Below are 24490 nucleotides of genomic sequence, written 5' to 3'. Positions count from 1 at the left end.
CATCCAGCCCTGCCTCCAGGCCAGAGTCCTGCCCAGTCATGGACACCCCAGCTCAGAACAAGGAGACCCCTCCCAGACACCCCCTCCCTCCCCACCAGCAGCCTCACCTGGGTGGGACAGCAGGCTGTGCCCTCCAGATTCACTTCTTACCCCTTGCCCCGTGCTCTGTACCCTAAAGCCTGCCCTCTAGATCTGCAGAAACAGGTCTAGGGGCCTCTGGTTGTTGCTTGGGTTTGGACAAAAGGAAGCAGGAGATGGATGGGAGGGAGAGAGTAGAGTGAGGTATAGGAATTAATTTCCTGGGCTGCCTTCCTGCTTGGCCACAGCCGAGTGCTTCCACTGAGAGCCGTAACTCCCGCTGGTAACACCTGCGTTTCCCTGCCCAGCTGACCTGGGGGTGATAATAGCTCCTCGCTGCTGCCAGGGCTCAGAGCACCACCACTCCTTGGTCGGTTCCCCTGATGCCGCCCACACTTTTGTAAACCGCCCCTTCACTTATATTATGACTTTAAAAAAAAAATTTATCTATTTGGCTGCCCCGGGTCTTAGTTAAGGGATGCAGGATCTTTAACTACAGCATGTGGGGTCTAGTTCCCTGACCAGGGATAGAATCCAGGTCCCCTGCATTGGGAGTTCACAGTCTTAGCCATGAGGCCACCAGGGAAGTCCCTGTCCCTTCACTTTTAAACTCTCATTTCCCCCCCATGTGAACATCATCTGATTTGTGAAGACACAGGAAGACAACCTGGTCTTTAACTGTCCCTGATCCCCTCCCTCCTCCCTGATCCCTCTGTTTTCTGAACCCCAGGAAGACAGATCCAGGCGGGCAGGCCAGCAGGTTACAAAGCTGTTTTTATTGGTTTCTTACTGCCTCACAGAGCGTCAGGGTTGATCCCTCCCGGGCATATGGCATTTGAGAAGATAAATACTTATTTTGCCCCCTACTCAACTGTAGGGGGACGTTTAATAAAAATAGTATTATAATAAAATAATAATGACTGTGATCAATAATAAAATACTCCTATGATCCCCTAATACACAGGTGGTTGAAGCTTTGAGAAAAAGGACCCGTCCCCTTTCTGGGAAGGGCCAGAGTGTGCCTGGAGACCCATAGGGTGCCCACCTCCCACCAAGTAGCCCTTATAAATACCCCCCATCCCATCCCTGGCTGGAGTTTGCTTCCTCCTGGACGGATTAGATGGCTGATGGATGCTAGCTGGCTCTTGGGGCCCCTCCCTCTTCCGGCCCCCACCGGCTCCCTGCAGAGCGAAGGGGCCTGGGTCTGTGCTCTCCCAGCTCCCACTCCCTCCAGCCCTCTCCTCTGGCCTCTCTCTTCTCCACTGCTCTTCCTTTATCCTTCTCTTCTTCGCCTTCTCCTCTGGCTGGCTCTCACTTCTTTCCGATCACTATCCTCTCCTATTGCACTTCCTTTCCTCTCCTGACCGTCTCACTACCTTCACCGACATCCTCTCTCCTTCTCTACCTCGGACTCTGGATCAGAGTCTATCTTCCTTGTCCTGCCCTTGAGTGGAGACTGGGATATGCCCCTACTCGGCCTTGCTGGGCATTAGTCCACAGCCAAGACCCCGGCTTGCTCCCAGGAGTCCAGCCCTTCTCTGTCCCTCATCCGGACTCTCATAGGCCTCCTGGGGCTTAGCCCTGGAGATGAGAGCTTTGGCACAATTACCCCTGGATGATGGGGCAGAGGGGCCCCCAGAATGGAGGGGGCCATCCTATTCCTCGTGGCTAGCACAGGTTGGGGTTGCAAGCAGAGGAAAGGGCAGGATGAGGGCTGGGAGTTAGACCCCCACCCCTATCCCGCCCACAGGGGCCTGGAAACCCAGGCCATGGATGCCCAGCCCAGACCCTCCCTGAGTCCAATTTCCACATGTCCCGGACCAGCCGGAGTTTGGCATTTCTCAAGCTCTTTGCTCCCTCATGTCTCTCTGGGTCCTGGGATAGGGAGTTGGGCCCTGCCAGAGGACGTCAAGGGGAGTTCTCAGATTCAGGGGCTGGGGGGAGGCTCCGGGGTCGTTCTGAGACCTGGAGGGGGAAAGAAACGGAAGTCAGGGTTGAAAGAGAAAAGCAGGACTCCTCTCTTACCAGGTCAGCCCCTCTCAGAGGCTTTCCCAGGACTCATCTGTTCATTTGCTCATTCTACATTCAATCAACAAATAGGCTTTACTCCAGGCAGAAGACAAACTTGACCCTCGCGATCAAGGACCTCAGAGGAAAACGAGAGCACAGCAGGGTGGACAAGGACAGGGTGGAGGGAGGAGGGTGTCAGAGGTGGCACCGGCCCCAGGGAGACAGTGACCACCTGACCAGGTAGCCAAGTGGTCTTTGGAGAAGGTGATATTGGTGCAGAGCCTTGAGCATGGCCTGAGCCTTAATCAGGTGGAGGACCAGAAAGGGCATTCCAAGAGGAGCAGCAGGGATGGCAGGGATAAGGGCCTGGAGGTGTGAGAGAACACGGCGGTCGCAGGGCTTTGAGTGACCTGCTATGGTTGCAATGGGGGTGGCAGATGGAGACAGGGCTGGAGGGTGAGCGGATGACTTCCCAAATCCTTAGATCTTCCGGGTCCCCAGCCAGAGTGGACTGCTCCCTCCTCTGACCTCTTGCCCGAGGGCTGGACCTGTGCTCAGAATTCCAAGAGCTCCCCTTCTGCGGTGCTCTCCCTTTGTGCCAGGCACTGTGCTCAGGATTCTTCCCCTGACACAGGTCTCATAACGATAACCGCATTTTACAGGTGAGACAAGCTAAGGGAGGCTGGGCATGTCACCTGGGGCCACACTGCTGAGACAGTCAGAGCCAAGACAGTCAGGCCTAGGCTGACCTGCTTCCAGGCAGGTGGGACCCACTAAGGGGTCAGACAGGGGGAGTCAGCATCTCTTAGCATCCAAGGCAGGGGTAGCCTCAGGTTGTTCTCTGGCCTCAGGTCCCAGCACAAGACAGAAGCGGGGAGGCTCACCTGTATCAGGGAGACCGCAGGGCTCAGAGATCCCTGGGGGCAGGACACAGATTCGCTGGACAGAGAAGTCCAAGGCTTCCTCTTCACTGCTCCAGGAGCAGGATGAGCGAGGGGACGAAAATCCAGGGTCAGATTTGAAGCGTCCAAAGGGGGTGACAACATGGGGGAGGGACGCAGAGGTAGCGGAGGCGGTGAGGCTGTCCTTACTGGGGTCTGCGTCTTTAGCGAGGCCGTCACTGCCCATGGAGGCTGGGCGCCGCGAGGCCTCGGAGAAGCTGTGGGGCCGCTGCGGGCCAGAGCCGCGGGCACCTCGTCCCTTCTCTTCCGCAGCCTGTGAGGGGACAGCGCGAAGGGCTGGGACCAGGGCGCACGAACTGCACGTGGCCCGGACGTGCGGAGGTCCGGGGACCCAGGTCAGGAGAGGCTGGTGATCGGCTCCAGAGGACTCATAACTCACCACCGGGGGCAGGTCCCTGGCGCTGGGTCTCCCGTCTGCAGGGCCCATGTGCACCAGGTGGTTGAAGTTGGTGGGCGTTGAGATGAGCTTGGAGCGCACGAAAGGGTCCTTCAGCATCTCCCTACGGGGGTGGGGGGAAGGGAGGTGAGCGGCAAAGGTAACGCCTCTCCAGGAAGGCGAGGCTTGGGTTCGCCCCGCCCCCAAAGCGGGAGGCCCCGCCCACCCGCCGCACGCGCATGCGCACCTGCGCTGCTGCAGCAGCAGCTCCTCCGACAGGCGGAAGAAGAAGCGTCGCTTGCTCTTGGTGCGGAAGAGCTGGCGCCGGCTGTTGTCCGTGAGGTTGGGGATGTCGAACTCGTCCTTCTCTGCCAGAGAAGCAGAGAGCTGGGCGGTGCTCCCAAGGCGCCACGGCCCCAGTCAGCTGGTGCTCAGGGTCACAACCCCTTCCTCCCACCCCCACACTCGCTCACCTGCCAGCGGGTTCCGGAGGTAGGTCAGGCGGACCTTCTCGGTACCAAAGAGGAACAGGGAGCCCTCTGGGTTCAGGGGTCGCACCTGAGGTAGCAGGCACGGAGGTCACACCATGTTAGCCAACCGCAACCCCGTCCAGCCCCAGGGGCCTGGGCAGGCCTCACTTTTAAAATTTTAATCAATTTATTTCACTGCATTGGATCTTAGTTCCCTGACTAGGGATTGAACCCAGGCTTCCTGCATTGGGAGCGCAGAGTCTTAGCTACTGGACTATCAGGGAAGTCCCCGCACTCACCTTCTTGAGTGGCACGGTCTGGACCCATTCTGCCCTCCTCACATCGAACACGTCGATGGCATTCTCGCTGAACACTGTCAGGTAGGGGGCTGCATAACCTGCATAACCAGGGTGGGACACTGCTGTGCGGCCCCAGGCAAGTCAGGCACCTCTCTGGGCTGTATCCTAGGGCTCATCCTGGGCACTTTCACAGCGCTGTAACTTCTGGGTTGCCCCACCCATGCTCCACAGCAAGTCAGAAAGAACCAACAGGGAGCACTCACTCTAAGCCCTGTCAGGCCCACCTGTAACCATGCGGCGTATTTTTCCTCCTTTCATTCTCAAACAACTCTAGGCAGGTAATGTTATCGTCCCTAACTTACAGATGACGGAAACCCCAGAGCTAAGTCTCACTTTGTGGTGAGTGAGAGCTGGGAACTGGCCCCGGGCAGTCTGGATCCAACGCCTACACACAGTGTCTGTGCTACACCCAACCCACAGGCCCCACCCCAGAAGGGCGACTGTGAAAGGAGCATTGTCCCTCTCTTCCAGCCTGTAGCTCAACACATCAGCTACCTGTGGACGTTTGAGTCTCCCCTGCTGCCCTGTTCACTCATTCATTCCTCCAAACATGATAGCTCCTGGGGGATGCTTGCCTGGGCTGCGTGCTGGATGTGATGAAACACTGCAGGCCCCCCATGTACCAAACCAGTCATTGTAATAAGAAGGTGCTGGGAGTCAGGGCAGAGATCTGAATGGAGGTGGGGGAGCAAAAAGGAGCAAAGGACCAATGTGGGGAGGGGGGGGGAGGAGTGTAAAATCGGTAACGAAACTGACAGCAATCACGGGGGTCATTTATGGAGGGCCCACTAGCTCTCGACCCTGGGGCTGGACTTGCAAACTGAAGAGGTGGCCCGTTACAAAAAGGACAGTAGTTCAGGCAGGGGAAGAGCTTGAATGAAAGCAAGGTCCCGTGCAAGAGGAAGATGAAGGAAGGAAGATCCCGTACAAGCCACCAAGGTGTGTCAGGCAGGAGGGCACATACTGGCCTCCAAATCCAAGCTCAGGAATTTGGGCAGGACCCTATCTTCCTCCGATACCAGGCCCCACCCAGCCTGCCCCTCCACAGGCCTCACCCCAGCCCGTGGGTGCTGCTGGCCACAGCAGCTCTTGCATGCGAGACTTGCGGCCGGCACTGTCCACGTAGACCCCGGCGGTGGTGAAGAGCAGCAGGAACTCACTGAGGCTGAGCTCCACGGCGCCCAGGGCCTCGCCCAGGCCCCCGCGGGACGGGGGCAGCTCCTCAGGCACAAGACCGGCCCCCAGTGCTAAGGGCGCTGCCTCATTGAGCAGCGGGTAGAGGGCGAAGGTGCCAGCCGCGCCCACGCACAGGCGATCGCCCAGCAGCCCCAGGCTCTGCACGGGGGCTGGTGCCTGCAGCTCACGGATGCGGCGCTGCCAGGGCCCCGGGCCTGGGCCCAGCTGGTAGCAGAGCACCTGGCGCTTGACTGCAACGCACAGCACAGGGGTGCGGGCCTGTAGGATGCGCCCGGCCGCCAGGGCCTGGCAGCCTCGAGACTCGGGGATCTTGGCGCCAGCCGCCTCCACATTCTCCAGCTCTGCCAGGGCAAAGAGGCGCACACTGGGGCCTCGGCCACACAGTGCGACCAGAAGGCCCGCAGCGGGGCTCACGGCCAGCCGCTGCACCCGCCGGCACTCGCCCACCTGGAAGATGTCTGCGGGGTTGGCAAGGGAGAGTGTCACCAGCAGGTGGGTGAGGGGCACCCGGGGCCCAGCCTCCTCTGTCCCTGAGGGCTGACCCCGCCCACGCCCACCCTGGCCCGCCCGCGGGTACCGTTACTGTGCAGATGGATCACAAACAGCCCTTCCTCGGTGCCCAGAGCAAGGCGTTCCTGGTCTGGTGGAGGGAGGGAGAGGGTCAGGGGTCAGAAGGCCCATCCAAAGAGGCAGGAGATTGGGCAGTCTGCCTGCCCCTGCCGAGGACTCGGAGAGGACAATCCCACTGACAATCCCACCGTCCCTGGACCCTTCTGTCCCCGAGTCCAGGCTAATGGGGAAGTGCCCCGGGGCCAGGAGTCAGGATGAGAGGCCTCTCCCACCCTGAGCTGTGGGATCTGGGGGTAAGTCACGTCATCTCTCGCAGCCTTGGTAAAATGGGGCTGATAATGGTACCTTTCTCACAGAGCTGCTATGAGGCTGCAAAGAGATGAAGCATCGCAGGGTGAGCATTAAGCTCACAGCCAACTCTGCTCAATAAATGCCCTTGTCCCCTGGCTCCAGGCTGACACAGGGGACTTGGAGGACGCAGGGCCTGTCTCCCGTGGCTCCGTCCTGTGTGACGGCAGGGAGAAGCCCCAGCCCCAGCTGCCGGGGGCAGCCAGGGAGCCTCTTCTGTTCCCCAGCGGTCTGCTGCAGAGGCCCCACTGTCCACGAGGCTCCGGGTGAACGCAGAAGCCCCACAGCGGACAGTGTGAGGCTCCCTGTCACCTGGCGGCTGCTGAGAGCCTGGAGGGGAACCTCCTTTATCTCTTACTAAAGCCTTGGCTCTTTACACTCACTTGAGATTCTTAAGCAGAAAGGGAGGCACAAAAAGTGGCAGAAGCTAGGCGCCCCACCCCAGCCCAGGTCCCTCACAGCCATGCCCAGAGGAGTGGCGAGGAGGACACGTGTGCAAGAGGGTCCACAGCCCAGGGCTGCAGGGACTGGGCAGTGACCGCGGCCCGAGTGACCGCGGCAGGCCGGCGCCCCCTCCGCGTGAGGCTCACCAACGACGGCGGCGCAGAGAGCGTGGGGCAGCAGCGGCAGCCCGTTGTCGTAGGCCTCCTTCAGGGTGTACACAGGCCGGGGCCGGGGCCGCGCGTCCAGCAGCAGCCGCTGCAGCTCGCCCAGCACCTGCAGCCAGCGCTCCCGCTCGCCCTCGCTGTCCGCCAGCAGCAGCACGGTGCACGTGGCGGGCGGCACGGTCAGCTGGGAGGCCGTCACCTACAGGTGGGTCGGGGGGGAACCCAGGCTGGAGGGCAGAGCGCCAGGAGCCAGCTCTCCTTCCTCCCGTCCCTCTGTCCATCGCTGATGCCCTGTAGCACCAGCTGGGCCTGCCCAGCGCAGTGTCAGGCGCTGTCTGGCAGCAGGTGATAAGCCAGGCGGGGTGGTCACACAAGCATGGGGACAACTCCAGAGCCCTGGGACCAGGGCCACCGAGAGGGCAGGACAGGGCCTCGCGGGAACACAGGGTGGGGCCCGCTCACCCAGGCTAAGCGTGAGAGACGAACTCCCAGGGGAAGAGACGTTTCTGCTGGAGCCTGGGGGACGAGTGGAGTAACCAGGAGTGTTCAGAGTCAGGGAGGGGCAGGGAGCTGGCAGGGTCCGAAATGTGGGGCTGCAAGGCTATGGTTAGGAGCACCCTGAGGGCGATGGGGAGCCACCAAAGGGCCCTAAACAAGGCCGGGCACAGTCAGCTTCATGTGTGGAAAATTCTGCACTGCAGGGCAAAGTGTAGCCACACAGACAGGAATGGAGGCATGGGGTGCAGGATGAAGGGGGCAGCCGTGGCGATGGAGAAGAGCAGCTGGCGTGGGCCCAGCACAGAGGCAGACAGAGGTCTGGCCCATCCCATCCCTGAACTCACCCTAAAGATGCGAGGCAGGTCCTTGGATTGGGCGTGGATAACATCAGGGGCCAGGACAGGGGCGGCTGAGAACTGGGGGTCCCTGGGAGGTTCACAGAGCAGGTCAGAGGTCTGCCGGCCCCAGCCGCCCCCTCGACCCACTCGCCCCCCGGCCCCTGCCCCCAGCTACAGCCTGGCACCCACCTCAGATCCAGAGCCTGCAGGAGGGCCCCGCTGGCTGGGCTGAGCTTCGGGTCTGGGGCATCGAAGAGCAGCAGGCGTGAGTCGCTGAGGGCGGCGAACACTCGCTGCCAGCCCCGCCGGACACCCGAGGGCCGTGGCACCTGGGGGAAGGCAGGCAGGCACGAAGGTCCCACCAGGCCCCGGCCCCCTGCCTGCCCGCCCGCCCCTCCCCCAGCGCCGGCTCACCGACAGGAAGCCCTCGTAGGCGGTGCCCGTGCCGGTTTCGGGGTGCACTCCCAGGGCTGTGTGGAGGAGGTCAGGGGGCACAGGGCAGGGGGGGGCCTGTGGGGCACAAGTCGGGTGACAGAAGTAGCCGCAGACTGTGGGGAAAGCAGGAGGCAGTGTGAGGCGGGCGGGGGACCGCTGGGGAGCGGGGACCCCGGGCAGCCCCAGCCCAGCGCCCCTCAGGCTGTCACGGCCCCGAGCCGTCGCCAGTTCCCCGTGAAGGGAGAAAAGAAAAAGAAAACTGAGCAGCAGTGGGAAATGTTGATGAGGCGGGGGGGCGCCTGGTGCAGCAGGATGGGGGCTGCTCCCCCTTCCCCGCACCCGGGGGCTGTGGCTGGCACAGGGGAGGCCGGTGAGCAGGGGGCGCTGAGGGTCTCACCGTCACAGCCCAGGCCCTGGCGGCCCAGGCCCAGCATCAGCGAGGTGCAGCGGAGACACTTGGTGGGGGATGGGAAGCTCCGGGGACGCAGCGTGTGTGAGCCAGGCTGGCGAGGGGGACAGGCCCATTACCCAGGCCTGACCTAAACCCAAGGCCCCCAAGCCCCCCACTTGGCCCCCCAGGCCACCCCGAGGTTCAGGCAAGACCACCGAATGAGCCAGGTGGCAGTGTGAACGCTGCGCTCCAAGGGGATCTGGTCGTGCTCAAAACTCAGTGCCACCATCACCATTCCCATCGTGGTCTGCCGGCACGGGGTGGGGGGTGCGGGGAACCCCAAGCGGGAGCTCATAAACCTGGCAGAATGGCTTGGTGCCCCCGCCCCGCCCCGCTGGGCACTGACCTTTGCAGGGGGACTTTCTGCAGGGGGTGTGGTGGCAGCAGGCGTCCTGGGGAACACGGCCTGCAGGGGAGGGAGCAAAGAGGTGAGCTGAGCACAGGGGGAGGGTGGGGCCCAGCCCAGCCCAGCCCAGCCCAGCCCAGCCCAGCCCAGCACCCCCACCCCGCCGCGGGCCTCCTGTCTATGCTCACCCCCAGCCGCAGGCTGCGGCGGCCCTCCGGCCTCAGCTCCGGCACCTCTCCGGAGGTGCCCGCATCTTTGGCGGAATCCTTCTGGGGAACGGCACAGGGGCAGCATCAAGGCCGTGCCTGTGTCCTTCCCGGGGGTCTTCCCCGGCCAGCCCCACACCCGTTCTTACCTCTGAGCTCCGGAAGGACAGGAAGGGAATCAGGGAGTTTGAAGGCTTGGTGTCTGCAAACAGAGAGCATGTGTCACGGGGACCAGGGAGCCCCCCGCCCTTAACACTTGTTCCTTAGAAAGCAGGGGCCAGGGTGGGGGCCTCAGTTTCCACCTCACTGCAGGCGGGAAAGGAGGAGGTGGTGGCCTAAAGTGGGGGCTCAGTGAGCACTAGCTAACAGCAGATTAGGCAGCAGAGTCTGGAACAGAGTCTTGTCTCCTCAGCCCGGCTGATCCCCCTGGTGACCTGGAGAGGAGGTCTTGCTCCGGGACAGACAGGCTTGCGCACGGCTACTCACCCGCCGGCCCACGCGCCCGCAGCTCCTCCCGCAGCGCCGCCAGCTCCTGCTGCAAGGCCTGGTGCCGCTTCTCGGCCTCCTGCAGACGGCTGGGGAGAACCACGTGGGGGCTCACCACAGGCCTGAGGGCTTGCCACAGGCCACCACCTGCGTCCTGGGCCCCTCGCCGCACCGGCCCCTGCCCTCACCTCTCAGCCCGCAGCTGGGCCTCCTGTGCCTGCGTCAGCCGCTCCTGCAGGCCTTGCTTGGCCCGGATCTCGGCCTCCAGCGCTGACTGCAGCTCCAGCCTGGCTGACGCCTCCATCTTCTGCAGCCTCCGTGCCTTCCACTGGTGATCCTGGTGGCCAGGGGGCATCAACGTGCAATGCCCCCAGGGCCAGGTTGCCGTCCAGGCCCCCCACCTCCCACCACACCACCTGGCCAGGCTCAAAGCCCCGCCTCTGCTGCATGCCCGGCGGGAGCTCAGGCAAGTCCCTGACTTTCCATGAGCTCCGTGTCCCTACCTGAGGAGTGCGGCTCCCGGCACCCCTCCCTCCGGGTGTCCCTGGGGCTCACCAGCGGCCGGGAAGGGAGAGTCTGGGTGCCCACGTTCCGCAAGGACTCCAGTTCCTCAGCCATCTTGGTGGCCAGTGCCTGCAGGTAGCCTCTTGACACCTTCTCATCATTCACCCTGATCGGGAAGGGGGCTCAGGGTCAGAGCCTATGCCCTCAGCGCTGCCCGGGCTCAGCCCCTGCCCCCAGGCCCCGGGCACCCACCAGCTGAGGATGTCAGCAATCTGGGCCTCCCAGTTGCTCTCCGTCTCCCGCCGCTCACCTTCCAGCCTCTGCTTGCTCTGCTGTTCCCGCTCCAGCTCTTCCATGAGCTGGGAGGGAAGGAGATTCAAGAGACACAGACGTGCCACGTGGGAAGCGGGCGGGGATCAGCCCCCGGGGGCCCCAGCAGCCCTGAGCCTGCCCATGTCCAGCCTGGCTCACCCACCCCATCTGGCCCACGTCCCTGGCAGCTCTGCTCACCCGCCCAGCCGGCTCCCCACCTGTCCCACCACTTTCAGGTCTCTCCGACCCTCTGTCTGCCCCACTCACCCGCTCCTGCTCTTGGCTCAGCCGCCGGTTCTCCTCCTGCAGCCGGCACAGCGCCTCCTCCTTGCCGTTCGGCCTGGGAAAGAGGACTGGGTGACCCCCTGGCTCAGGCCCCCACCCTGTCCCCTGCCCCGGCTGCCCAGCTCACCCCTGGTCACGGGCCTGCTCCAGTTGTGCACGCAGCGCGGCCACCTCCTGCTTCAGCTGTGTCTCCTGGGGCCCGCCACCCTCAGGCGATCCCATGCCATTGGTCTCAGAGGTGGTGTGGACGGTCTAGAGGACGCAGAGAGGGGTCAGGGCAGGGGTCCAAGACGCCATGACCTACCCTACCCCTGGGGCCTGGCCCTGATAGACCCTGAATGGGGTCAGGCTAAGAGAAATGCCACTGGGCAGAGTGTAAGGCCTCACCACCTTGACCTGGGTAGACGCCTTCTCCGGGCTTTGTTCCCGCTGTCTCTGGAGCTGAGTCACATCTCGCTTCAGGGCGGCCACCTGAGCTTGCAGCTGGGATGGGGTGCAGAGTCAGCCAGTGCTGACCTTGTCCATCCCAACTCTGTTTTTTTTGTGTGTGGCAGCTCCTCACGGCATGTGGGATCTTAGTTCCCTGACCAGGGATTGAACCTGTGCCCCCTGCATTGGAAGCGTGGTCATAAGCACTAGACCACCAGGGAAGTCCCTGTCCACCCTAACTCTTGACCTTGCTCCAGATTCTCGGGCTTTGCTGGCTGCAGCAGGAGTGGAAGTGGTGGACCCCTGCCCACTCCACCTGCTCCCTTGCTCAGGCCTCAGCCAGCCTCAGTAGGCATGCAAGGCATTTGGTGTTCCCAGCAGCTCAAACCTCACTCCCCAAGCTTCTTCCCGCCACACCAGGTGTCACGAGGGCAGGGCACTATTGCTGTCCCCACCCACCCCATCACTCACCTGGCTCTGGGCATCGCGGGCTTCCTCCAGCTGGGAGTTCAGGGTTTGGGTCTGGCTGGCCATGGCTGCCTCTCTCTCCTGGGCCTCCTGCAGCTTCCGGAGCAGCTCCTCCTGCCGCCCCTTGGCCTCACGAAGCTCCTGCGCCTGTGCCTGCTGCCCCGCCCGAGCCTCAGCCAGCTCCTGGGGTCCAGGTGGGCGAGGGGAAGGCCAGCCAGAAGTCAGGGCATGGTCCTCCTTAGCACCCAGCCCTGGGCCACTCACCCATCTCACCATGCCCCACCTGGAGGAGCTGATCTCTCTCCTGCCGCAGGTCACCGTCCTGGCCTGGGCTGCCAGTCGGACACCCGTCCGCCTTGCTGTCCCCCAGCGTCTCTGCCAGGAATTGTCACTGAGACCTGTACGTACAGCCTCAGCCAGGAGCTCTACCTGCAGTGTCTCATGGAACCCTTACCCCAGCTTGGTTAGGGGCAGGGGTTGGGGGGGGGGGGGCGGGTGTGGATTTCCTTGGTCCATTTTCTATATGCAGAGTCAGAGAGTTTAAGATATTTCCTTAAGATCACACAGCATGTACAGACCCAGGGACACGACTGGAACCCAGGTTGGACTCAGGTGTGCTGGGAAACCAGCTCAGCCCCCAAGATGAGGGGAGGGGAAGAGACGAGGTGCTGGGGGCGGGGTACCTGACAGCCTGTCCTGAAGAGTCTGCACTTCCTTCCGCAGCTGCTCCAGCTCCCGATGGTCCGAGGGGGTCTGCAGAGCCTCTGCAGTGTGGGGACACCCATATTGTTGAGGAGCTCGTCCTGCGGCAGCAGCCCCAGGGGCAGACCCACCCTGCCCTGGCCCTGATGGCACCCATACCTTGGAGCTTCCGGCTCAGCTCCAGCTTCTCCTGCTCCAGACAGCGGAGCTTCCACTCCAGGGGAGCCAACTGCTCAGAGCTGCTCTCGGGGCCGGGACTGGGGAGAGCAGGGCAACACAAATTGGCAGAGAATCACCCCCAGCCTCCTCTATCCTTCTGCATCCAGCATTCATTCATCTAAGAAATGCTCACTGCGCACCAGCTCTGTACCCAAGTCTGGGCTGGGAAGAGAGACAGATGAGACCACACCTTGCCCTTAGGAGGTCCCAGGCAGGTACCATGGGTGGCGGCCAGGACAATGGTTCCAGAGTCCCCTGGGCGCTGGTTCCACAGCCCTGACCCTTATTGTTTGTGTGACCTTGAACAATAACCTAATATATCAGGGTCTCAGTTTCCCCAGAGGAAAAGGGAGGTGATGCTAGGGGCTCTCGAAAGGGCTGTCAAGAGGACTCAGTGATATGGGCCCAGGACATAGGGAGCACTTCATGAATAAAGGTCAGAGGCATCTGCTTATACTTCACAGTTCCCACTCCCCCAGGGCCTCGCTGCAGTCTCAGGCCAGCCCTACAAGCAGAACTGGGCTGGGAGCATCTACCCATTTTACAGAGGTACAAAGTGAGGCTCGGGGAGCAGTACTAGATCTCTGGCTCTGAGTCCACTAAACAGCCTGTCATGAAGGGTCCCATGAGGAATAAATACTGGGGCAGAAACCCATAGGGTAGGGGTCATGGCCTCACCAGGAACTTGAGGACATGAAGGGTTGTCCTACTGGGGGCTCAGAGCAAACTTGCCAAGCATCTGTCTCATGTGGATACAGGTGAGCCATTCAGTCACTTTCCCGGGGTCCTAATGAGCTGTGCTCCCAGTGTTCTCCAGGCCAGGCAGCCCTCAGCTTCCCACCACGTGTGTGAGGACTACTCACCTGCCTGAGGTGTAGGTGAAGCCAACGAATGGCAGGTGGTGGCCTAAGAAAGTCCCGTGGGAGGGTGGCGGCAGGGTTCCCTGCAGAAAGTGGGGAAGGAGAGTCAGAGTAAGATATACAGCTCCAGGTGGAGACTCGAGACCCAGGAGCCCTCAAAAGACTACAACTCCCACAAGTCTTTGAGGTTCTGGCCACACAGGTGCTGCTGGGAGTCTTCTTATAGGATGTCTGGTTGACAGGATGACACTTGTGGTCAATGATCCTTCCCTTGGCACAACCCACTTCAGTGCAGATGAACCAGCCCAGGTAAACCATAACTCCCATGGGCCTCCATCCCCAGCCCAGCAATTGCTTTGGGGAACTCTGAGGGGCAGGGGAGGGTCCTGCAGACACTGAGACTCCAGGCAGTTGTCCTGCTGCTGTGGGTCCCTCCACTCACTGGATGGTTGAGGGTGTCATCATCCACATCGAAGTTGGAGGTATCCATGGGTCCGCGCAGCTCGGGGATGTAGGGGGCAGTGCTGGTTGCCAGCCTCTCCCAGTCCACGCCTTCAAAGAAGGGGTGGTTCCGGAAGTCGTCCAGCCCTCCGCGGCCCAGACGCTCCTCCTGGCGGCACAGCAGCTGGCGGATCAGGTCTCGGGCACTGGCCGGCACATCGGGCACGTCTGGGGGGAACTGCAGGTGGTCCTGGGGTCCCGGGGGACGGGTGCAGGTGAGTGTCCAGAATGCTACCCCCACCCAGGGCATCTCCAACCTCACAGCCTCAGGAGTCCCGCGGCCCTCCCAGAATCCCAGGGCCTGGCAGCCAGACCTCATGGTTCATGATCTTGCCGTAGGTTTCCACCAGAGATTCAGCATAGAAGGGCGTCTCCCCGAAGAGCAGCTCGTAGGCACAGACCCCCAGGGACCACCAGTCGCACTGTGGGCCGTAGTGGCCCTTGCCCTCCTCCATGGCCTGCAGGATCTCAGGGGAGATGTAGTCGGGTGTCCCCACTGCCACCGATGAGTCCACCTGTGGGTGGTGATACTGATGGCGCCACAAAGACGGCCTCACATCTGGGCCCAGCTCCCCCACTCCCTAGGGCTGGGCTGGCCCAGTGCCCTCACCTAGGTCCTGGGCTTAGCCCTTCCTTCCCCTGGGAGTCTCATGCTGCCCGCACCAGGCCTGGTGGCTCCCATTCCGCTCAGAGCTCTCCCAGCCAGGTGTCCTCTGTCCCATATGGGGCGGGGCTCTTACCATGCCACTGTTGTTGAGACGTAGGCAGGAGCCAAAGTCGGCCAAGCGGATGTGCCCGTTCATGTCCAGCAGGATATTGTCTGGCTTGACATCCCTGGGGGAGGGCAGGGAGAGTAAGCTGTGAGTGTGGATATGCAATTAGGCACGTTCTTGGGTGTGTGAGTGCGTGCATGTGCACACACCAGTGTGTGTATGCACACACTTTGTGTTCCTGCATGTGCCGGTGTGTGAAGGGGGGAAGGATGGTGGTCGGGCCTCCTGGCTCCCAAGAAGGAAGACGGTGGTTAAGTTGGGGAGAGGACCCTTGGAGGCAGCTGAGTGTGCCGTGGGGGACACAGGAGCTAGACTCCCCCAGTGTCCGAGTGGCTGAGTCACCACAAGTTGGGTGCTTACCTATGCTAAGCCCTGACTTCCTCATCTATAAAATGGGATGAGGATAGCTCCCATGACACAACGTTTGGGGTGGGAAGAGTCACAGGTTCTCTGCATACGAAGCACCCAGCACAGGATTTGGCATATATGTGCTTTCCCCAGAGCTGTCAACAGGGGCTGGCAAAAACAGCAGGGGCTTTGGGGGCCCCACCTGTGGACGTAGCCCAACTGATGCAGTGAGTGGATGGCCAGCACCATCTCAGCCAGGTAGAACTGTGCCAGCTCGGGCGGGAGGCGGTCTTCAAAGCGGCTCAGCAGAGTAAGGAGGTCCCCTCCAGCGTAGTAATCCATCACCAGGTACTAGACAGTGGTGGGTGGGGGGCAAGAATCAGATGGGGGGGCACCTGTCTCCCACACACCTCACAGGGGTCCCGCAGGGCTCTGGAAAGGCAGGGCCATGTCTCCCAGCAGCTCTGGGGCGGCCAGCTCCCAGCCAAGGCTCAGGCAAGAGGCTCCAGGCCTGCGCTGGTGGGGAGTGGAAACTTCTCAGACCCAGGAGGAGGGGTCTCTCTCTCCTTGAATCAAGGCTTCTGGCCCCCAAAGGTCTTCTCCTTTGTCCCCAGGGATGGCATCACTGACTCAAAGGACATGAGTCTGAGCAAACCCCGGGAGCTAGTGAAGGACAGAGAAGCCTGGCGTGCTACAGTCCATGGGGTCGCAAAGAGTCGGACACAGACTGAACAACCACCACCCCCCTCTCCAGCTTTCTGAGCATCCTCACCAGATACTCCTCATCTTGGAAAGCATAATGCAGAGCGGTCACCCAGCGGCTGTCCCCCTTCACCAGAACATCCCGCTCCTCCCGGAAACAGGCCGTCTGTAACGGTTTGGGGGAATAGGGCGTAGGTAGGGTTGGAATCAGAGCCCACGAACCCCACCTTGCCAGTTCAGGGGATGGAGGAAGACTCAGTAAGGCTAGGAATGGGGATCAAGGTCGCCTGTGTTAGCCTGAGCCTCGGTGTTATCACAAGAAAAATAGAACAACCCTGCTTTTACTAAGAAAGGCTTCTTGTGCGGAAGGGATGGGAGGAACCCGTGCTGCTGGGGGTGGATCCTCTGCCTGTTTGGCAGCCATGCCCGGCCACTTCCCCTGCAGGTCTCAGAGGCCTGTAGACTCCCCTCTGCAGGGAACCCAAGTCCCCCCGGAACCCAGCACTGACCTCAGCCCGCTTCAGCATCTCCCATTTGTGCAGCATTTTCATGGCAAAAATCTGCCCACTGTCCCTCTGCCTCACCACAGCAACCTGAGGCCACAGAGAGCACTGGGGTCAGGCCGGTCTGGGGGCAAACACCTTTTTCCTCCCCCCACCGACTCCAGGGACATCTGCTCACCTCCCCGAAGGCCCCTCGGCCGATCACCTTCAAGATCTCAAAGTCATCTCTCTGCAGTCGCAGCTCTTTCACCTTTGCTACGAAGGGACCGACTGAGGGCACAGAGAGGGGCTCAGAGAGCCTGTGCGAAGGGCCCGGCTCCCTCTCACCTGCCCTCCCACGAGGCCAGGGCAGGGACGACCTCCCCAGCGATGGCCTCTGGCCAAGGGGTTGACAGGAGCTGCAGCCCATTCAGCCATGATCAGGAAGCACGGAAGATTGCGTGCTGGCTCTGCTGACCACCTGGCCCCTGATCTCCCTGAATCCATGGTTCCCAGGTGGCATCTGTCCCAGGGGCTGATGGGATTTGTAGTCCTCCCCTGCCTGGGGGCTGACCCTGGAGGGCCAGGTCACCCTGGAATGATGGGGATACCATTCCCACCCCCAGCCTGCAGTCCTTGGCCCCTGAGCAGGACCAGGCCAGAGCCTGTCTTGGGAAACTGGACTGGCAACATTCCTTGTCCCCAGAGAGGCTTCTATGCCACCGAGGAGCTGTGGGTCCCTTGTAGGCACAGAGGTACCTGGGTGGAGTGAGGCCTGGGGCTGCCCTGGAGGGCAGGTAGGGCACGGTTCTGCGGGGCTCTGGGAGGGCAGGCTCTGTGCTCCCCAAGTGGGGCCTCCTTGGTCCGGAGGCACAGAGAGGTCTGCCCGGGTTCGCACAAGACTCAATAACAGGGCCAAGACACCTTTTCTGGCACCCGATGCTGGCACCTGAGGGCGTGAGCACTTGGGATCTCCTCCAGGCCTGAGAAGCCCTATGACTCTGAGCCCTGCCTCCCTCTCTGGACGCGGCCTGTACCTGGCCAAGCACCTCCTTCTTACCGCCCCAGACACTCCCCGAAAGGACATCTCCAGCCACTCCCTGGCCCTTCCCAGGCCTGGAGGAGCCCCATGCCTGGGGGAGGAAATTGGGGCCTGGAGACTTAGGGAGGTGAGGGGGAGCAGCTGGGGTCAAGCACGCTACAGTCTGGGCTCCCTGCCTCAGTTTCCCCCTGCCAGCAGGTACACTCCCTGCCAGATGGGCAGGTCTGTGGGTGGGACAGAGAGCTGCTCCACAGGTTTATCAAGCAGAACCCCCGCAGCAGGGGTGGTGTGGAAACCTCATTACTGAAATAAATTGTCTCTTTCCTGGGTCTGTGTGTATAGCTGGGGAGGAGCAGCTGCAGGCCTCCAAGGGGGAACCCGAGGTGGGGGCAGCTACCCCACTGACCAGACGGGAGTTGAAGCCTGGGGCCCAGAGCCAGGAGGACCCAGGCCCCCAGGACAGGCTGCCCAGTCCCCTCATGACGCTGCAGGGATGGGGGCTCTGGGCAGGAGCAGGGACAAGTTGAGGCAGGAGCAGAGTGAGTCACCGCCCTGCGAGTTACCTCAGGAGATGTCAACAGACAGGCCCCCATGCCGGGGTCCACGGCGGAGGTGCCAGAGGCAGGCAGGGAGGAGCACGTGGGCATCATGGGGGTGATGACAACACAGTCAGACACACACACACACAAGATGCGGGAGTCCCGGGGAGAGAGGCGGGCAGCAGAGCCGAGGGCCCTCTGACTGCCCTCAGCCTAGAGGAAGGCCTGGGGCATGTCTCACAGGCCCCCAGCTGTGCCAGGCCGGGCCTCGCGCCTGCCCAGAGCTCAGGCATACCAGGAATGCTAGTCGCCCACTGGGCAAACACTCACCTCACCCCACCCTCCAAGCCAGGCCCCCGTGGCCTTCCCCCGTGGCCCAGCCAGGTGTAACTAGAGAGCCCTGGGGGCCGGCACTGGCTTCAGGGTCATCTGGGGCCAGCCACTCTTGGTGACTCAGGTGAGTCAACCCCAGGAAGGGTGCAGACCCACCTCCAGCCTGGCCCCCTTCCCCAGCCCTGGGGCACAGCCTGCAGGAGGCCTGGTCAGCCACTTGCCCACAAAGGGTCTGAGGCCAGTGACTGTGCCCGGTCTTGGGTGGTCCTGTGTGTGGGTAAGTGGAAGTGTGTGTGTGTGTGTGTGTGTGTGTGTGTGTGTTGGGAGTGGGGGATGCTACGGAGCTGTGAGTGGAGGGTGGTCCTGTGTGTGGGTAAGTGGAAGTGTGTGTGTGTGTGTGTGTGTGTTGGGAGTGGGGGATGCTACGGAGCTGTGAGTGGAGGGTGGTCTTGTGTGTGGGTAAGTGGAAGTGTGTGTGTGTGTGTGTTGGGAGTGGGGGATGCTACGGAGCTGTGAGTGGAGGGTGGTCCTGTGTGTGGGTAAGTGGAAGCGTGTGTGTGTGTGTGTGTGTGTGTGTGTGTGTGTTGGGAGTGGGGGATGCTACGGAGCTGTGAGTGAACATAGATAAGTGTGTATCAGAGCCAGCGTGGGTGGGGTGGTCGGCAGGGCTCCCTGGGTCCCTCCAGGAGCTGACCGTGAGTGTTTCAGCGTGTCCGTGGAAGGTGGGAGCCAGAGAAAACGTACGTGTCAGTGGGTCCCATGCACAAGGGTCTCCATGTGAGAATGTGTCCTCACGGGTCCAGAGGTGACTGTATGAGCGTGTGCTGTGTACATGTGTCTGGAGAAACCTGGCACCAAGTTTCTGTGTGTGTGATGTGTGTGGGGCCCACGTGCCAGGTTCTGGGAGTGGGATTAAGTGTGTGGGTGAATCTGAATGACGGTGAAGAACGCAGGTGAAGGAGAGGGCCGGGGGATGGGGGTTCGGTGGCACTTATCAGGGCCAATGCAGCTCCCGTGGGATGGCGGGGGGAACCTGAGGGAGTGCGAGGAGGGCCTGCGAGCGGGGAGCAGGGAGGCAGAGGCTCCCTGCGCGGTGTCCCTCTGTCCACCCACCCCCCGCGCCCCCCACGGTCCCGCCCGGGCCACTCACCCCAGCTCAGGAACTGCGCCACATTGCGCTCCCGCCGCAGGGGGGCGCTGCTGAGCTCGTGGTGCAGCCCCAGCAGCAGATCCAGAAGGCCGTCGAGCCCCGGGCCGCCGCCGGCCTCGCCCCGCGCCAGCCGCTCCAGCGCGCGCAGCCGCCGCTCCATGGCTGCGGCCGGAGCCCCGAGCCCGGGCTAGAGTCGGGCCGCTCGCATGCCCGCCCGTCGGTCCGTCCGTCGATCAGTGCGCGGGTCGGTCCGCGAGTCCTCCCCCCACCCTCCCGCCCTCCCCGCTGTCACCGTCCTCCGCTGCCGCCCGCGCGCCCTCACCTGGACGCCGCTCCCCACCCTCCGCCCCGCCCCCCGACGGACGGGCAGGTGTGCCCCGGCCAATGGGAGACGGGACTGGAGGTGAAGGTGGGAGGGCGGAGGCGCGCGGGGGCGGGGCCAGCTCCCGGCCAGGAAGTGGGGGGGCGGGCCCCGAAGAGTAACTCCTGGGCGGGGCGGAGCCAGGAGAGGGGTAGGGGCGGGGGGGGGGGGGTCCCATCGCACCCCGGACGGGAACCGGGTCCTCTCGCGGCCCCAGCCCCAGCCCCACCGGGGCCCTCGCCGGCGCCTGTCCTAGGTGGGGGATGCCCAGGGCACTGCAGCTCCCCTCGCCCCCTGGGGCAGGGGCAGCCTCTCCGGAGAGCCTGCCCTCTCAGCGTGGGGAGAGGGGCTGGGGACGCCTGCGGCCCCGAAGCCGGATGGGAGTTGTAGTCCGCTCCCTCCCTGGGATGCCGGCCTCCTGGCACACCCCCCGCCCCCCAGCCCCCTGGCTAGTTTATGATTTCAAAATTTTGTTTGCATCGTTACGGCCGACCTGGGAGACGGGTAGGTGAGGCAAGGATGCTTCCACCCATGTGGCAGATGACGCACAGGGTTGGGAAGGACGAAGGTGAATTGAGGGACCAAGGGGTGAGGAAGCTCCGAAGCTAGATCCTGGAGGGGGCTGGCCTGGTAATGTCACCATAGGCTTTTTAAGCTTGGGCGGCCGGCCTGGAACGTAAGGACGAGGGCCAAGGAGAGGTCGAGGCTGGGCCAGAGGAGGTGGGAGAGGGGAGGGTCGGACTGTCCAGGGATATTTCTGACTTCTGCCCAGCTGTCTCCAGCTGGGCTGGGCTAGACGCCATGGGGACATGGGGCTGTCCAAGAGGAAGGATCAAGGGGTGGGGCATTTTAGTGGCTTCAGACAACAAATTCTTCCTTTAAAAGATCTCTTTGGAGATTTGCCTGCCTCCTTGGTTTGTCCGTGTTGAGCAGGGAGCCGCTCTGTGAAGGTCTGTGGAGCTGGACTGAACATCCCTGGTAGCACACAGGGGGCTTCCTTCGCAGTCTCCCATTTGCTCTGCTCAGAGACCTGCCCTGAGGCAGGGCCAAGGTCTCCAAGTTCTGTGCAATGGTCTGTCTCTCCCAAGTCAGTCAGGTGGGGGAAGGGAAGCCAGGATTCAAACCCAAATCTGGGGATGCTGCTGTCATTGCCTCTGTCTCTCCTGGGAGGGGGCAGGGGACAAGGATCGGAGGCCGTGTTGAGCACTCCTGGCTCTCACCTGAGGCAGGCTAGGCTTCCTTAAAGGCCAGGGCCGAGGAAGAGCTCCTGGGAAGGGTTCTCACCCTCTGTAGCCACAGGGGGGAGCCAGAGACCAGAGGAGGGCCCGGTGCTCGGGACAGGACCAAGTTCCATTTCCTGAGGAGTAAGACCTGATGCTGGGAAAGATTGAAGGCGGGAGGAGAAGGGGACGATGGCATCATCAACTCGATGGACATGAATTTGAGTGTGCTCCTGGAGTTGGTGATGGACAGGGAAGCCTGGCGTGCTGCAGTCCATGGGGTCGCAGAGAGTCAGACACAACTGAGCGACTGAACTGAACTGAAGACACAGGGCGAGGGTCCTGGTGGAAGATGGGCTGTTCCTCCTCTGCCCCATTGGGACACCTTGATCCCTGCACCCCCACTATGGCCCCAGGGGTCAGCACTCTAGGGCCAGCGTGAGGTGAGGCCTCTGAGTCTAGCTCACTCCCTCTGTGACCTTTAGCCTCTCTGAAAGCCAAGTTCTCAAAGAAGTCCATCCCCCAGCACGTCAGACTCCATCCCCACAGTACAGCAGAGGGAAAAACTGAGCCCCTGACACCAAAAACTGAGTTCTGCTGGGGTCTTCCCGGGGGCAGAGCAGGGACTGGCACTGGGGACTCCCCACCCATCAGGTACGTGATTCTATTTGGTCCTGTATTCGCTTTTTTGTCACATTCTTGTTTCAAGCTTCAGTTTCCTTGTCCATGAAAGGGGGTCGGGTCTGACCCTGCCCATTCCTTTGCAGCTGTAAGGCCAGAATGCCCCTCAGGACTCATTCTGTGTCTGAACCCCTCTTCTGGCCTCAACAAGCAGCGTCCTTCCTTGCTGTCAGAAACAGCTTTGGCACGTGGGCCCACTTTGCCCAGCAGATCTGTTCTCTGACCCTGTGTGTAGCAAGGACCCTGGACCAGCAGGTGGGTACTCCACGGAGGAGGGAGTCTGAACAGGAGACCTCTGCCATCTCCGACACTCTGCAGGGCCACCTGTTCCCCGAATAACTTCTCTCCCCCCTGAGTGCCCTTGGCATGGGGTTGCTGGCACTAGCTCTCACTCAGCCCTGGGGGCAGCAGAGCTTGCATTCCTATGGTGCTTCTTAGCATTTCAAAGTGAATGTAGATCTGTTATCTTCACTAGGGTCCTGCCAGAAGGAGGGAGTTAGCAATGCCCTCCCTCATTAACAGATTGCTACCTTGAGGCTGGGGAGGTGGGTGGCGGGTGGCGCTCCTTACCCGGGTTCCAGGCCTAGGCCAGTGCCTGGCAGCAGAAGGGCAGTGTGTGGCACCCAGACTCTGGGGAGGGACAAGGAAAGGCCAGCCTGCACTGGACTTGATGCGGGTAGGCTTCTGAGAAGGGTCTTAGATGGTTAGAAACTGTCAATTTAATGACCCAGGCCTGGCAGAAGGGACGGTTCAGATAAGGGAGGGACCCAAAGAGGACGAAGGCAAATGAGTGGCAGGGAACCCCGGTTTTCTGACCCCCACAGAGGATAGCCCTCTGGGTCTGGGGGGGCCCAGACACAAGGCAGGCTCCCGGCTCACAGCCCCACCCACTTCTTAGGCCTCCCGACCCTGATCTGTGGCACCCTTTTCCCCAAGGCCAAGGTCCAGCTTGGTGACTGGGATGAGCCTCTCCCAGCCCTGCCCCCAGAAGCGCCTCTCAGCAGGTGCCCGGCAGGTAACTAGAATGGCAAGCTAACCCTGCCCTTGGCCGCGCCGGAAGTGCAGCGCCCCCTCCTGGCCCAGGAGCCGGAGAACAAGGAGGGGCAGCCTTGGGATCCTATAGCCCTGCCTAGTGTTGAGTGATTTCCATCTCTCTGAGTCTCCGTCTCTGTGCGCTACTGAGAACGGCTCCTGCTCAGGTATGGGCGGTCCGTGGTACTGGGAGCGCCCTCCAGTGGCGGCTGGAGCTTGTCTCTCTAGGACGAACACGTGGTTGGAGCGTTGGGAGCTCATGTAGAGTTTCACAATGGCTCAGAACTCTGGGTTTTACTTAAATGTGTGTATTTCTGGTAGTCCAGTGGTTAGGACTCTGGGCTTTCACTGCCGATGGCACGAGTTCAATCCCTGGTCGTGGAACTAAAATCCACACACACCCGCCGCACCTCCCCCCCCCCCCCCCAAATAGTGTGTTTGCTAGGGTGTTTTGGAGGGAGGGGCTGATGCAGATGGTGGGGTTGAGGGTCCCCATTCCCCAAGCAAGTCCTTGGCAGCCTCACAGGCCCATTCCCCCACCCACCCCAGCACAACAGGGGTGTATCCTTTGAAACATCCACGCTCCAAATGGGTGGACATATGGTGATTTCATCATCCTGGCTTTTCTTCCAAAAACCTTCTCTGTGCTGCTCCTGCAAGCCATAGGGGCTCCCACGCCCCACAGTCACAGCGGCTGCAGCCCCATGTGGTTTTCTAATTATCAATCCTGGGCGCACAGGAAGCCAGGCCCAAGCCCCCTTGGCCACCACCCCCTCTGGCCCTTGGACGCCACCAAGTCTGGGAACTGCTTCAGGGAAGGGTGGGTCCTGCCTGCTTTGTTCTGGGAATTGGGTGGGGTGTTGGGCTCCTTGCACCCTCACTCCCACCCTCATCAGCCTCCCTGAGGTGCTCATGAAAGGCGGCCACTCGTTAGGTGTCCATGGGCCCTGCCTCTGGGAAGCAGGGGTCACTGTCTGCCTTCAGTGCCTGAAGAAACAGACCTGGGAGAGGAAAGGACAGATGAGCCCCAGCAAGTGGCAGAGCTGGGATTTGAACTCCTGCCCTAAGGTGCTGGATGGATGGGTGGGTTGCCTAATCCTCTCACAGTCGGGTGGCCTTGGGCACATTCTCAGACCAGCCCCTTTGAGCTAACAGGATGGGATTCATGGTTAATCTTTTTATTAAAGAGCAGAAGAACTGTTTATTGCTCTCACATGGAACCTCCAGGTTTAAGACAGAGCTGCTGTGTGGGTCCCTGAGGCAGTGAGTGGATCCCCTTCCTCTCCAGGCGCCCTGGGATCTGAGGTACCATGTGGGCAGACTGCCCCAAATGTCTCTTGACTCCAGGAGTGCTAGGAGGCAGCTGGAACCCTGACCTGACCCCAGTCCAGCCTCTGAAGAGGTAGCCTTTCACCCAGCACCCTGGTCAGGTAGGGAGCTGAGGAGGAGGCAAAGCCAAAGGGTGGAGGCTGGCCCTCCCCTGGAGGGTGGCCACACCTGTTGGCCCTCCTGAACCCCATCATGGCTGGGAGAGGACTCCCCCACTCCCCCACAACCTGTAAAACCCAAACCAAGGCATGAATTCTGGGGCTGCCCTCGGCCCCTGGTCGAACCTCAGAGCAGCATTCCCAGGCTGGGACATGCAGGGGTGGAAGCCCCCGGGTGGCCAGACAGCACTTCTCACACTCAAGGTACAAGGGAACCTATCAGTCCTGTTTTTTAATAGCTTGGACGAGCATCTCCGCCTCTCAAGTGACTAGAAATCAAGGGGCTGCCCCAAGCTTTCAGGATCCCAGGACTGAGTGACAT

The 24490-nt window shown here is 61.7% G+C and overlaps 1 protein-coding gene across 10 annotated transcripts; it reads right to left on the bottom strand.

Moving 5' to 3' along the window:
* Positions 1–835: 835 nt before the first annotated feature.
* On the bottom strand, positions 836–19569 carry CDC42BPG (CDC42 binding protein kinase gamma). Of its 10 annotated transcripts, XM_061164232.1 has the most exons (38): positions 19388–19569; positions 16523–16614; positions 16351–16434; positions 15912–16007; positions 15342–15490; positions 14759–14852; positions 14333–14533; positions 13960–14208; positions 13521–13600; positions 12598–12695; positions 12420–12500; positions 12020–12111; positions 11740–11919; positions 11227–11322; positions 10967–11091; positions 10822–10894; positions 10495–10601; positions 10294–10408; positions 9927–10075; positions 9739–9827; positions 9402–9454; positions 9235–9315; positions 9047–9106; positions 8647–8752; positions 8229–8362; positions 8004–8143; positions 7821–7902; positions 7441–7494; positions 6961–7177; positions 6030–6092; positions 5311–5910; positions 4196–4293; positions 3900–3984; positions 3674–3794; positions 3430–3550; positions 3180–3303; positions 2973–3058; positions 836–2043 (listed from the first exon to the last, which is right to left on the bottom strand). In XM_061164232.1, exons 1-38 carry the CDS (start codon positions 19545–19547, stop codon positions 1987–1989), a joined length of 4692 nt encoding a protein of 1563 aa, XP_061020215.1. In that variant the 5' UTR covers positions 19548–19569; the 3' UTR covers positions 836–1986. The 10 variants fall into 10 exon arrangements, with proteins under 10 accessions (XP_061020215.1, XP_061020148.1, XP_061020225.1 ...); XM_061164165.1 differs by having other exon boundaries at positions 2973–3303; XM_061164242.1 differs by having other exon boundaries at positions 2973–3303; positions 5311–5793.
* Between the last annotated feature and the right edge of the window lie 4921 nt (positions 19570–24490).

Source organism: Dama dama, chromosome 2 (genome assembly GCF_033118175.1).
Source record: "Dama dama isolate Ldn47 chromosome 2, ASM3311817v1, whole genome shotgun sequence".
Taxonomy (NCBI): domain Eukaryota; kingdom Metazoa; phylum Chordata; class Mammalia; order Artiodactyla; family Cervidae; genus Dama; species Dama dama.
This window is presented reverse-complemented; position numbering and strand designations above follow the sequence as displayed.